Below are 14503 nucleotides of genomic sequence, written 5' to 3'. Positions count from 1 at the left end.
GACACGTATTTTGTGATGTTTTAATATTTATTGGTATTATACAGGTATCACACTGTGTATGTTACAGTATATTTTTGTGAAAGACAATGATAGACTTATATTTAGATCATCTTATTTTTTTACACCAATTTTGATCCCTGAAATGGAAATAAAATTGTGTAATGAATACAAAACATTTTTTCAAGTGATCAGATAAGCCATAGAAATTGTAAAACATATTCTTAAATTATTGCGATTAGTATCTCATACCACCATATTGTTACACAATGCCAATGAGTAATCAAAACGAAATTTTAAATACGAGTAGTTAGGTGTGCCTACAGAGCGCCATACATGGGCGTGCAAAAAAAGATGCGACAATTTTTGGGTGACATTCATACATGTGGCAAACCCAAAAAATGATGATCAAATAATAAAGGGACACAGTCTATTATTAGTTCTTCTTTGTCATTCAGCTAAATTAATCATGAGCCAGTAAATATTTGCCATCTGCTCTTTTTATGCACCATTTGGTGGTCATTTCTGAGCACATGCTGTGAATTATCTACTGTCATGAAAACAACTGCCCTGTGTAAAACTTTTGTATTTGTTGCCTTAGATTGGCAGCACATGATATACTTGATTTTAAAACATCTAATAGTGCAACGCACACGCTCAAGAACGTAATGGCAACTTATTTTATTGCTGCTACATCTTCTCCGTACACCTCCACCTTCACGGTGTTCCCATTAGCAAATAAAAGGTGAGGGCTACTATGAGTAATAGGCAGAGGGGTGAGTTGAAGGTCTGGTAGGCTGTGGAAGGCATGAAGATGTCCTCATATTTGTAAATACTGACCATGCGCTCGCTCACTGGAGGATTGTCAATGTCGTGTCTGGTGATGGAGCCTGAAGAACGAGAGCCGATGAGGATGAAGACAAGAACACAAAAGGTCAACACTCACCTTGTATGGCAGGCCCCCAGGCAAACAGGTAATACCACGACAGGTGGAGGTCCACGAGCGTCTCCTCTCGCGGCACATAGAGCGGACGCTTGAAACGACAGGTGACGCGGTTGTTCTCGAAGATGCCCTCCTCGTCCCTCGCGGGGTTCCTTTTGATCTCTTTTGCCCACTGGCCTACGTTGTAGAAGTGATGGATGCGCACGCGGCCATTGTCATCGTGGACGCAGCCCATGACATCATCGCCTCCCTAAGAAATGAAAATGTCAGGAGAAGCCTGCTCGGACATACAAATTAATAACGGGTACTTCAAATGTAAAGTCAAAGTACATCTTGACAAAGTTGTCAAGAAGTGAGCTCAGTACAGAAAGAACTCCATCTCACCATTTTCTTGTCAGAGGAGAAACCTACGGCCACCCAGCCGTCAGTGTCTGCGCTCATCTCGTACTCCACATCCGTCCCGATGCGACGGTAACTCAGGAAGTAGTCGCATGTCTCCGCATCACACCCAGGCTTTCCATACCTCAAGAATACATCAGGCCTTCAAAGTTAAATTCATTTATTTTAAATTGTGTAAAAAGACACATTCTTGCGCTTACCTGATGCATCCTTTAGTCACACCACAGTCGCTGACTTTGATTCTGGCAAAGGGGTCCACTGGTGGCGCAGTGGGGAAAGGGTAACCTGCAAAAATGCTAAATCAGCATTTTGTACATAATATCATTGGTATGCCAACCCAAAGTGTGTGTGACACCTTTTGACATTTAACAAGGACTAGTTATTGCTGAACATAAATGGTACAGTAATTAAAATACAAAACAAATATTGTTCGTATTAGTGAAGCTTAATTGATACCTTTGCAGTTGTCAAGTCTCAAAATGTGACTATAGTGTGTATTTTCAGAAATTACAGCCATTTAAAAGTATTTATCAGGCGCTTTTGGAAAACCGACTCACAAAACAAATTTTTACTTCAAGATAAATCACATTTTTAATTGATTACAACTCTATTGTGATGATTGTCTGAACATAAATTCAACATGTAGCCGTTCCTCCTTTGTATTTTTTTTTTAATTTACATCTATCTCGACCACCTTCCAAGTCATTTTGCGTTCATTTACAATTACAGGCATTCAAATGGGGGCGAGGGGTGGCCACCGTTTGGGGGAGCTGGCCTTGGTGCTGAATGACCGTTTTCTGCTATATACACATCCAAGTTGTTCTATAGGTGAAGTGAAGATGCTTACCGTCATCAGACAGATATCTGGACTCCAAGAACTCGGACGCAAAGGTGCTGTACGAGTCCTTGTGATGCTCCTGGTGGCCCGGCTCTCCGTGGTCCCCGTGGCCGGCCCGCAGTGCTCCCTCGTCGGTCGGGCTCGGAGCGACTCCCTGCCATCCGATGACATGGATAAGCAGCGGCCACAGCGCAGTATTCATAGTCAATCTAGATTTAAATTGAAAAACAAATTGCACCAAAGTGGTCATAAAAGAGAGCGAGGCCTCATTTTTGCTGGAATCCCGTCGCAGGTGTCCATCTTCATCGTGTCCTCGTCCTCAATTGATTTTCATGAGCAGGATCATGCTCAATGTGGGGGGTGCTCTGAGAGGCTAATCCAAACGTAAATTGGCCGGATTTGTAATCTTGCCGTCTAATTCACATGATAAGGATCATAATCCTTTTCGGAATCACGATAGCCATGTCCACTGGCGATAGTGATTGTTTAGATATCATTTTGTATGGATGTGAGGACGTTGGTGTGAAATGGTTTCGTCTAGCTTCGCTCCATCAAACATGGTCTCCAATGAGGAGGAGATACGTCACCATACGCATCATTTTAAAAAGGTAGTTTGTCGTCTTCCGAACATGTTATCCTTCTATATTTTGCATGTTAATATTTATTTCAGATTAAATTACAATAGTTGAGGACGTCGTACGTGTAGAAATCCCTACTTTAAAAAATAACTACTTATGAAACTTAAATATAACAAGTTATTATAGGTGCATATCGATATTTTGTTTTTATTTTTATAATTCATTTTAAAAAGAATTAAATGTATAATTTATTTGCTGTATAATTTAATGAAGACTAGAAGTTGTTTATAATCCTGTGTGTGCTGTTCCAAGTTTCTCCACATGATGGTGGCATAAAGCCACCATTTTGAAAAGCAGCCATGAGGCGCACCCACTATTCATTTTAAAAACCTTGAGTTTTTTTCTTAAAATTTAGGGACAAAAATCTCCCTGAAATTCTAATTATGGCTATGAGTAATCAGCATCACAGGTAAAATAAACATTTTATGGGCCTAATATTGAGAGTGATTGGGAATAAACGTAAATAAAACAAATTAATTTATTTTTACTTGCATTTTCATGTTCATCTGATGATAAATAATATGGGCCTGGTTCGTTCGAAAATAGAAATTGTTTTGCAAAGACAAGGCGGATGCAAAATTCCGCTTCTATCCAGCAGATGGCGCTTAAGTCACACTGAAGTAACCCTAAACGACAACGCTAAACATTTCAAATTACAAGCGCGACTATGTAAATATTTTTCCACGATACAAGCCCACATATGTTATTCCCCATAACACCGTCATCATCTAAATCCACAGATGACAACGGAGCTGATTAACGGCTGATCTTTTTCCTCAGACCACTAAAACATAATTTGTTTATCTATTATGTCCACTTATAACCATTCCTAGCCCCTTAAACACCGGCCACCCAATTAACATTCTGTGTAAGGGCAATGCTTATAATGAGGAACTCCGGGCGCACCAATCTTATCCTAATAGCCTTAAAGGGCCACTCATTAACACAACTGTTCACACATCTTTCCTTGCACATCACGTCACAGTGAAGGAGTGACAGAAAAAAGAGGAGAGAGAGAAAGAGAGAACTAGCGAGCGAGACAATGAGGTGGTGGTGGTGGGATCGGCCTGCTAAATGTCAGCAGCGTGTCTCTTGGGCCTGACAGACGACTCAGTGACAGCACAACAATAGCCGCCAGATCCATTGGAATACACGAGCTGCTTGGAATGGACGCCGGCATTTGCTCGACTAAAAACTCACACAACTTTGACAATGCAAAAGAAAAATTCACGCACATCTAGCCAAATTGTATGTCAGGTCATGTTAGGCCAGGATGATGGGAAGGATCAGCAGGTTGGATGAGGTCAGTCTGAGGAGCGATTCCCAACACAGAAATTCAGAATTTTCTTTTGCTGGGTGGACGATGGTTTGCTTGTGCCAATATTTCCAAATATTTATTGACCAAAGCAGTGGTGGTTTACGGCAGTTTTTTTTTTTTACAGCAACTTCTTCACTTTAAAAAAAGTTGTATACAAGAAGCCTTTTTTTTTTTTTAGAAATCCTAATTATTCTTATTCACATTGACTGTGATATGAAAGCTAAGCTTTTTCTTTTTAATTCATTGTTTTTATGAGTATTTTACTCCAGGTTTTTTATTACTGCCTTTTTTTTTATAGGGGGACATTTTTTAAGCATATTGCTACTGAGTGTCTGAAAATTACTCTTTCACCACATTGGCCATGTGGCTTGAAGTCACACACACTTCCAGCTTTGAACAATATGAAGAGTTGTCTCACGAGTCCTTTTCATTAAAAAAAAAAAAAAATCCATCCCATATAAAAAATGCCTCTGTGATAAGATGACTTGAATCTTTGTTTCTTTCATGTGGTTGTGAGAATAATAAAACAGCTGGAGTCCTCTCTCGTCACCGAGCAACAGACGAAGGCGAGAAGAGATCATTTATTGACTCGCTATTTCCTCGCTGTCCCGCTCAGCGCCGCAATAGTCACGAGGCCGGCCTGTGATCCCACCGAGGGCCCTCCAACCCTGGAGGCTTCATTTAGGATGTGTCAAGGCCCACTTTCATCACACAGGACAATGAGCACTCTTGGCACACCCCACCTTCAAGCCACAAAGGCACTTCAAAGTTTGGCACCTAACAAGGCGTGCCACCGCAAAGCTTTGCGATAGCACAAAGGTTGCCGCTTGTTTGTCTGCTTTGCATACGTCATTGGGTTCGGAGAAGTTTCTCCGCCGGGATCCGTGTGTGTGTGTGTTGGGGGGGATGCTGAAAGCTTCCATCGTCAGTCAAATGTTTGCTTTGGTGATAAGGAAGGCAGAGATGAGATGTCGATCATCACACAGTAAACACGCTCAAATGCGCTGGCGTACGCCCACAACCTCATTCGTATGCACGCGTTACGTTTGACTGCAATCATCTATTCGCAGACTCTCACGCGAGAAACCACTGTCATAAAAAAAAATTAAAAAAATCTTGCATTTTTCACACAGACATGGAGAAAACGGACCATTTTAAAGATGTGTGGGGAAAAAAAACCCTGCACAGCTTTTTTTTTAGCAGCGAATCGGAACCTGCTTGAATGGAAAAAAATGTTAAGAAAATAAAAGTTGAAGAGCTGAACTTTATTTAGAGGTACTCGTGTGTGTCGACTGCCATTTAACAAGCTTATTTGACTGATTAAATCTCAAATTCAAATAAGAGATTATTAAAATAAACAAAAGTGACTATAAACACAATTGCTTTGCTCAAGGGTGTTCCACAGCAGCACCAATAAAATAAAAGCCAAACTATTCTTAAGGAGTTTTAGTAAAAGGAGTTGCTCCTAGTGGCCTAGTTTAAAAAAAAAATCATAATACTTTCTTAGAATTTGAATTCCTTAGAATTAGATAACATTCTTGTTTGGATAAAAGCGATTCCTGAAGAGTCGTAACTCTCAAAAGTTCCCATCACACACACAAATAACTTCTGTTCAAACGGAGACAAAAGTTGGCTGTTACATCGTGAGATCTTTTCTTAAAAATAAAAAAAAATAAAAAGAAACCTTGAGCCTAGGACACATTTTGTATTATTTCCTGCCACTTCTACAATCAACTGTCGTTGGCTTTTTTTTGGGCGCGTTTTGGACCCTAACGTCATGACAAACTGACTTTTAACACAACTCGGACAAAAGAGGTCAATTGTTTGGAACATAAGCTGGTTAGGCGTCCGAACAAAAACCGCCCGACTGCTAGCTCACCCGCGACCCTAACGAGGATACGTCATTTTGAAAACATTTGATCACACGCACGCCAAGAAACTACTTTCCAGCTAATTTTGAAGCAAAATGCCAGATGGAGGTGTTGAGAAGAGCCTTGTTGTCTGCAACATTTGCAACAAAGACTTTGCTTATCCACAAAGCACTTGAAGCAAGAACATTTGCCACCAGCGCCGAAAGGGAAGAACGGTGATGACAACCCGAAGGGCCCGTGACTCACCGATGCTCCACAAAAGAGTATTTCTGAAATACGGTATTTCGGTAAAGCCCAAAGCCATCGTTTTTCCTTTTTCACCGGAACCGAAATTCTTGGCAGCACTCGAGGTTATCATTGCACTGCAAATATGAAATATAAAGCATGACGTAAACAAAGAGTCAACATGGTTGGGGAGTGGCTGACCAGGAAAAAAAAAAAAAAAGTTTAAAAATTTCATTTCATTCAGTTTTTTTTACTCTACTTTGATTTTTTTTTTAATCAATGACATCTTTTCTAACATAAGAATATTTTTCTGTAATCATTAATATTCAAATCCAGGTCCATGGATGCAATTCAGTTTACAAAAATATGTCATCAAATGATTCTTTATTGAAATCAATTGAACTGCAACTGATCCAATCCACCCCCCAAAAAAAAATATTTTTAAATTTTTCATGTAAAATGACAAAATCCAAATAAAACTATAAAACTTAATATTTTGTTTAAATTTTATCCCAGTTATGTTTTTATGCAGTTAGCCTATTTATTAAACACCAACGTCGCTCTCCACCTTAGCTTAGCGTTAGCTAACATTGTCACTGCCTTAAAAGTGGACTTAAGCATTAAGCTTGAGACACTGCTTGGGCTCTCTCTCCATATAGACACACTGAATGGCCGGGGGCCTTAAGCGGTGATTATAGCGCTGAGAAGTGGGAGCTGGGGGCCTCGGCGTCATTAGTCTGGTTAATCAGAGCCTTGCTCCAGGTTAAGCTCCGCGGCCTCCCGAGACAGGCTGATGAGCAGATAGCCGCGACCAGCCTACAGTGCTCAGGTCCGGGCCCCGGCAGCTCCCTTGGCCCCTACCCGCTCCAGACGGTAATCTATAACTCGCCCCTGGAGCACGGCGTCAAGGCTCAGGCTGCTGGACAACGCTGACACATGATGCATGGTAATAAGACACACAAACACTGCCACACACACACACACATTTGCCGCTGCTGCTGTTAGCAACCCGCAGTGTTTTTCTCCGACTGTGCCCTAGTAGATTGTTTAATGCTCCCAAACCAGTGACCTTGGCCTCATAACTGATGTAATTCAACATCCAAGTGTTTAACTACCCCTGTCCAAGGAGAGCACCGATAACCAACTCAGCACAATGAGTGTATAATGACCAGTGGGACTATTGGAAACACACACACACACTTCTAAACAAACTCCCAAGACGGAAGGAGGGCCTCAGCTCGGCGGGGAGCCTCCCGAGAGTCGTATCCGATCCGCAGTCAACATTGGCCGGCCCGCTCTCTCCGGGCGTCCCCTGTGAGCTCATTAGCGCCAATCATAACCACTTCCTCGGACGACGTTGGGCGCGCCATCCATCGCCGCGCGCAAATGACGCTCTCCATCAGGATGTGTGGCGCTAAGTGCGGGAATGCAGGTGTGTATTTGGGTTTAAAGGACGGGCAAGGTCAGAGAACACCCCCCCACCACCACCACTTCTCAAATGGTTCCCAGTGGGCCTACTGGGAGGGGGGTGGGACCCCTGAGTGGAGGTATTCAGGTGATGGAGTGGAGGACAAGTGACCCAGATGGAAGGGAGCGTGAGGAGAGAGCAAGGTAGAAATGGCTGCAAACACAGAACGGACCCCTGAGGACCACCTAAATGGAACGAGGCAACAAAGAAGCCTATCATCCTTATACTGAATAGATCTGTCCATCTATTGCTTTTTTTTTCTCTCTCTCTTCATAATCATCCTCTCATTACACCCTAGTCTTAATCAGACGCTTGGCAAGACGCTCATTTGAACGCAACACCAATCAAGTCACTCACGGAAACCCCTCAAGCCAAAGCTAACGCACGGGACGTGGTCCCCGCCCCTCCCCCATCCATCCCTCCTGTCCATCACCTTGCTTTTTTTTTTTTGGGCTGTGAATCCCGAGAGAAGGCGTATAACCCGCATCACCTCCCCGTCTCGCAAACACTGTACACACACGCGTGTCTACCGAGTGTGTATGCATAACGACCATTAGCATATTCATGATCATTGCCGGCCTCTTATTGTTTGCTCGCTCCATTAATCTTCATCTGCTGCCTGCCGACTGACAGCTCAATCTAACAGGATGTAAACGGGCACTGGCTATACACACACACATAAAAACACACTTGCATCAACAGTCAAATGGCTATTGTCTTTTTTGTATATTTCTCTCTCACACACTCTCACACACACACACTATGATTGACATCCACCTGTGAGTGTTCACCAGCTGTGTAGTGTTGCACCTGTGATCTGTAAGAACCTCCTGGGCCACAAGTGCTGTAGGTGCAAATCTACGTGGACCACCCGTAGGCACACACACATGTAGACGCATACACACACACCCCTCAGGCCAGCAATGAGTTAAAAACATGCATCAGTTTAAGAGGATAAAAAAGAACAATGCCATGCTAAACAGGTTGGGTGTGTGTGTGTGTTTGTGTGCGGTCGGCGGCAAGCGCTCTCAAATATTAATGTGTTTGTTTAAAGGCGACGTGACTGACTGATTTGCAGCAGATTAACGGGCAAAATGAGCGCTGGAAGCCAGCCAAGTTCAAGCGGAGGTCTGTTCTTTTGTCGCCACACACACACACACACACACACACCTTCTATATGTTTATATAGCATCTTGAAAATACACTCACTAGATGTCATGCAGACACAAACAAAGAGGACTTTCACAACTACTGTCAGTCACTACAGTAATATTTGTTACACACCGCTTGTGTTGAAACACTTATATGATTTGGTTTTCAACTAAGAGTAGTTTATCCTCATTATCAATAACAACAGAATATGAATAGCAAGAAAAAAAAAAAATCCTTTCACCACTTTGTCCCAAGCTGCGATAAACAAAATCAAGGAGTTATCTTGTGTCAGCAAGTGTTAAATAATGAGATGAACTTTGACGCCTTGTAGCTGATAAATGACTCTATGGTGGTAAATAAAAAAAATAAAAAAAATTTGATGTGGAGAAGAAAAAAATATATTAAAATATTAAAAGGCACACTGCGAGCATACCTTACTGTGATGGAGACACAAAATAAATGTCTATTTAATTTTCACAGTCTTTGTTGCATTTCCTTGTAAAATAAATATTTTTTTTAGGAATAAAGCTCCTACGAGGTAAATCTCAAAGCTATGCGATGCTGTAAACGGGAACATACAAGCCAGACCGAGTCGTAACGTTTCTCCTTGCTGGGCCATAAAGCTATTTTTTTTTTTTTGCCGAGGCTCTACTATGTAAAATATTCCCCTATCAGAGATCATAAATGCTTTATTGTGATCTTTCGCAGAGCACAGACTTTTATTTAGTAGCAGTAAATCATTCCTTTGCTCCGTGATATCAACAGCTGAGAGCGGTCGTCTTCGTGGGAGGAAGAAGTGCGCGGTCGGTTTTAACGTTTAGGGAGGGGGGGGGGGGGGGGGGGGGGGGCTGTCATAGATTTCAATGGTTTACAAGGGCAGTAAAGTTTGAAATGTATAATTTACAAACATTTTGCCTTTAAAAAACAGCTCTTAAAAGACAAACTGTGAATACAAATAGAGATCAGCTTTTATTTTAGCACATTCCATCATTTAGGTTGTCACCTCGTATAGATGTGGTGAAAGGCATTTTTATCATATGTTTTGGTTTTATATTTTGGTTCATTATCTAAACTTTGTATTTTCTTAACGTTTTTTTTAACATGATACAATAAAAAAATTCACAACTTTTGAATGAAACTTGATACGCCATTGTGAATGTTTTTTTTTTCTTCATATTTTTGACCAAAAACTTGTCCCAGTTCCAAATGGTACACTCTGAAGATCAACAATCAACGCTGGGTGTTCCAGAAAACCTCACAAAATACACTCAACATGATTTGTGAAGATATTTCCCATGATTACCAACCTCGAAGTGGGTTTGTGTTATTTACAGCGCCTAATTCCAAAACAAAGGAGACAATAAAAGATTGTTAATTTTCCCTTTGGAAGACTCCCTCATTCTTAATAATGAAACATGTGTGCTGCTCTAAGCACCTTTTCACTAACTCGCAAGGTATTTAGTCTTTTCTGGGCCATGAGTTCCATGACCTGCTTATTAAAGTGGGAGCAAGAATTAATGTAGTAACCCTGTCCTTCTCATCATCATCATCATCATCTTCATTTAGCCCCATGATTAACTCCCAATCATCACACGTGATTAAAAGTCAGAGTAAAAATATTCTACAGCTATTTAATAGAGCAAGACTAACAAGGACAGCAGGTCCCAGAATGTCAACACAACGGACGCAGAGCCAGCGACTACACACAGACACACACACGCACACGTCGTCGTCTATCTTTGCCCGAAAACAGCCCTCGCCATTCCCGGCCTATCGACCGGCTATACAGCCCCATGCCGGATGGTTGGAATTAGAAAAGCAAGCCTGCGGTCTCATTAATTAATTAAACGGTGAGAGCCGGTGGCACCTAGGTGCCGGTTATCGCTGTCACTCAGACACGCCGTGATCTCAATAAGAACCTCACCACGGGGCACCGGGAGGCCAGGCGGGCACTCGCGCGTCTGCTCCCCCCTTTCCCCTCCACACACTTTGACTTTCTTCTTCAAAATTCATTTCTTTTCCAGCAAAAGTTTGCTTTTATATTTACTTCAACTAAGACTGATTCACATTGGCTGGTATGCTCTTCCGTTTATTTATTTAATATTTTATTTTTGGTATTATTTTACTTATCTAATATACTTATTATTTTATTTAATATTTTATTTGTAGTATTATTTTACTAATAGATTTAAAACAATGTAGACAAAGCTGGGCCTTCCCATTTTTTAATTTTTCATGTCATGGAATAATAAGTAATATATTAAGTAGTGTATCTTTTGGCCGCATCAACTCAAAGGCTATCTGGAAATCACAAAGGCGTGTCCACATTGCTTACCAACTGATTACAGCATGAAATAATCATTGTTAGTTACGTGCTTGGTTGTCCTCAACTGACGTACGATGAACGGACAGAGACTGTGGGGCAGCCTTTTTTCTCAAATGCAATGGCAACAGGTGCGTTTTTATTTAATTGTTTTATTAAATCAATTAGTATTTATTTTATCTTAGTCATAAACTAGAAATTTCCACTCATTTGAATTATTTTCCTCCGCAGGTTGATAAGAATGTGTCCGCGGCCGAGATTGGAGACTTGATCGAATTTGTGCACCCGTGGCTTGGGGTGTCTCTATGGGGAGTTTATATGGGACAAGGTCACGTGATTCATTTTGGAGTGGGAGGTGAGAGAATTAAAACGTTTGAATTTGCCGTTCAAACTGCGTAAAATGACTAAGGCGAGACTTTTTTTTTTCTCTCCTACAAAGATGAGAACATGACTCAGAAAGCGTGCCGCAGCCTGATGCAGCAGATGATGCCCAGGAAGAAAGGCGACGGTGTTCTGAAGAAGACCGCCATCACCTCTCAGCCCATCGCTGACATCCGATTGCCTGCTGGAACCCGCGTTCGGGTCAACAACGACAAGCACCAACTGGTTCCGTCCATAACGGAGCAGATGATGCATCGCTGTCATACTTTCCTGCATCAACAGTTCAAATACGACCTGATCAACTTTAACAGCGAGCATTTCGCCACGTTTGTTCGATACGGTCGAGCCGTGTGCACGCAGGTTTGTTGGATTCTTGACTGTCATGCGAATAAAAAGAAGCTAAACCTGGAAAAATTTAAAAAACAATTGATTTAGAAATAGTAAAGTTAGATCAGAAGAGAAAAATAATGCACCAATGCGTTTCAGTGACAGGGACTCTCCACGCTTTGCTTTCCAGCCAGAAGGGAAGTAGGAAATTTGCAACAAAAAAAAAAAAAACTTGACATATTAAAATAGTATAACCTGAGTAACACGATATGAGATCAGATTTTATGCCTCTAATTTGGCTATCACCATTGCTAATATTTCATTTGTCTTTCCAGATTCCCTTTCAGAAAATGAACGGCGATCACGTCGACACCACCCAAACTCTCGAACTGATAATGCAGCAGCGCATGGAGACGGAAACATAAGCTCTCACATCTGCTTATTCTTCATCCTAACAAGCACCATAAAAGCCTTTACTGCGTGACAGGATTTCAACTATGCACTGACAGTAAAGGACATACTTTGTTGGCTGCCCAAACCCCCCCCAATAAAGGCGGACAAAACTTTCCAACAAAGCGGCTGGAGAAACTTTGTGTGTCGTCTAGTTTATTAAGACTTGTGGAATGTCAATAAGAACAGCTCTATACAACGGAAGGGTGGAGGAGGCCATTGCCGTTGCAGACACGGTGACCTTCTGCTATTCTCCTCCTTGATAATGACCCAGACAGCGGCATACTGCCCACCAGCCAGACCTCTAATGAAGCCAAACACTCTCTATCATCTGCTAATAACCTCCGTGCAGCAACTAGAGTCACCGAGCGGGCCGGTGGCGTCTTTGGAATAAAAGCTCTGGGCAGACAGGAAGTGGAGATGAAACATCCCGTTTATTGATTTAGGACCGCGTGGCGTGCCTGATGATAACTGCGTTCCTTCGCTAATAAAGACGACCCCAAAAAAAGGGGAAAGAAACATTTCACTGTATCAATCAATACTTTTGGTTGCCACGCTGCGACATGTACGCATTTTATCTTCATAATTGGTATCAAAGGCTTTTCCTCAGCAACACTGATTAATTGTCCTCTTACAGCAACCACCTCATACCTCACCACAGTCAGGCGCACCCCTAAAAAAAAAAAAGGTCACTGGCTAAGGCCGACAACATATCCGTACAGCTGCTGCGAGAAGGCCTGGAGAGAGAACTTATCTTGCACCCTCTTCCTGCCAGCTTGTCCCATGTCCCTGCGGAGCTGCGGCTCCACAACCAGCCTCTCCATGGCCTTGGAGAAGGCCTCCGCCGTGGGCTCGCACAGGAAGCCCGTCTCGCCGTCCGCCACGCTCTCCAGGGGCCCCCCGGAGTTGACGGCGATAACGGGGCAGCAGCAGTACATGGCCTCGACGGGAACGATCCCAAAATGCTCCCCGCTGGGCGTGTAGAGCGTCGCGTGGCTGCCCCGCAGCAGCGCCACCTTCACCGAGTCCGAGGGGGAGCGTAAGAAAGTCACACAGTCCTCCAAGTGGAGTTGCGATGCCAGCTCCTTCAGCTCGGCGTAGTGCTCCAAGTTCTCGGCCACTCGCTCGTCGTAGCCCCCCGCCACCACCAGGTGGACGCCTGCTCTCCGGCCCGGAGGAAGCACGCTCCTCAGCTCCGCTAGGGCTTGCAGGGCCAGACCCAAGTTCTTCTTTCGCTCATATCGGTTGAGCGAGAGGAACAGGTGGGAGGTTCCCTCGGGAAGCAGCCCCCACAGGCTTTCCGATTCAGTGGGCGGCTGGTCAAATGTGCGCGTGTTGAGCGAGGGATAGAGGACGTCTGTCTGGACCCCTTTGAGACTCTGAAAGGTCTCCCTGAAGACTCCTGCGGTGAACTGGCTGTTTACCAGAATCTACATGCAAATAAAGTTGCATCAGGAGGACCATAAATTGTAATTTGGTGTGGCGAGTGTGTTGTTTTAAATGTGACTGATTGGCCGCTGCTTCAGTCAAATATTAAAGGCAGAATGGAATCGTTGATTATGTTGAGATTGTACAGGTAAGTACAGTCTTTTAACCTTATATTAGTCACCCGAAAAAGTCACGACCAGATGGTACTTCCAGCATCACCATGACGTTGGTGTTTCACCAACATCAGATTAATCATTTTTATCCTTCAATTTGTCTTCATTTGCTATTATTATTTCTAGTTTATTTTAATTATTATTTTTTTTTTAGTCGAGCACTTTGTAGTCTCTCGTATTTAAAAATGATCCTTCTACATACATACATATATATATAATGGTGCTGTGTTCTTTTACGAGAAACAACGTTTTGGAATCTGAATGGCAAAAACATACTGAGAAAATCAAACCTGAGGGTGTGACCCTTAGGCCTTAACATACCAAGTCAGCCATGCCAGTGGTTCGCTCTTCCAGGAAGTCAATGGGAGCACGGTAAAGCTTCTTGAGGGCTGATTTCCTTTGAGTTAGCAGCTGATCTGGGAAGTGACAGTAGAATAAGACCTTCTTTCTGTGACGGGATAGCCTCAAAACTGGAATACACACTGACACCTAAGGTGGGATTTAAAAATAAAAAAAAAAACAGAACATGTTTTGATTCTATATGCAGCTCAAGAAATGAGCCTCCAAAGGTG

General features: G+C 42.6%; 3 protein-coding genes across 8 annotated transcripts in view; 1 reads left to right on the top strand and 2 right to left on the bottom strand.

Annotated features, from left to right (window-relative positions):
- Positions 1-8: 8 nt before the first annotated feature.
- On the bottom strand, positions 9-14403 carry frrs1l (ferric-chelate reductase 1-like). Of its 3 annotated transcripts, none has more exons than XM_088387190.1 (6): positions 14253-14403; positions 2187-2386; positions 1540-1624; positions 1325-1463; positions 944-1190; positions 9-887 (listed from the first exon to the last, which is right to left on the bottom strand). In XM_088387190.1, the coding sequence occupies exons 2-6, from the start codon at positions 2377-2379 to the stop codon at positions 715-717; spliced, it is 837 nt and encodes a 278-aa protein (XP_088243316.1). In that variant the 5' UTR covers positions 2380-2386; positions 14253-14403; the 3' UTR covers positions 9-714. The 3 variants fall into 3 exon arrangements, with proteins under 3 accessions (XP_088243316.1, XP_088243317.1, XP_088243315.1); XM_088387191.1 differs by lacking the exon at positions 14253-14403 and adding an exon at positions 2416-2829 and having other exon boundaries at positions 2187-2331; XM_088387189.1 differs by lacking the exon at positions 14253-14403 and having other exon boundaries at positions 2187-2835.
- LOC148391895 (phospholipase A and acyltransferase 4-like) lies at positions 11163-12542 on the top strand. The gene is made up of 4 exons (XM_088387192.1): positions 11163-11303; positions 11404-11527; positions 11612-11913; positions 12216-12542. The coding sequence occupies exons 1-4, from the start codon at positions 11250-11252 to the stop codon at positions 12303-12305; spliced, it is 570 nt and encodes a 189-aa protein (XP_088243318.1). The 5' UTR covers positions 11163-11249; the 3' UTR covers positions 12306-12542.
- alg2 (ALG2 alpha-1,3/1,6-mannosyltransferase) overlaps positions 12746-14503 on the bottom strand; it is a 34584-nt gene continuing 32826 nt past the window's right edge. For all 4 annotated transcript variants that reach the window (XM_088387184.1, XM_088387187.1, XM_088387183.1 and 1 more), the window contains 2 exons: positions 14253-14420; positions 12746-13760 (listed from right to left, as the gene is read on the bottom strand). In XM_088387184.1, the coding sequence (XP_088243310.1) occupies positions 13020-13760; positions 14253-14420 (909 nt within the window). In that variant the 3' untranslated portion in view covers positions 12746-13019. The remainder of the gene's footprint in view (positions 13761-14252; positions 14421-14503) is intronic.

The sequence above is a fragment of the Syngnathus floridae genome, chromosome 10, assembly GCF_059516105.1.
Source record: "Syngnathus floridae isolate MCC-2025c chromosome 10, RoL_Sflo_1.0, whole genome shotgun sequence".
NCBI lineage: Eukaryota > Metazoa > Chordata > Actinopteri > Syngnathiformes > Syngnathidae > Syngnathus > Syngnathus floridae.
The sequence above is the reverse complement of the archived record's forward strand: the minus strand, read 5'-3'. Positions and strand labels throughout refer to the sequence as shown.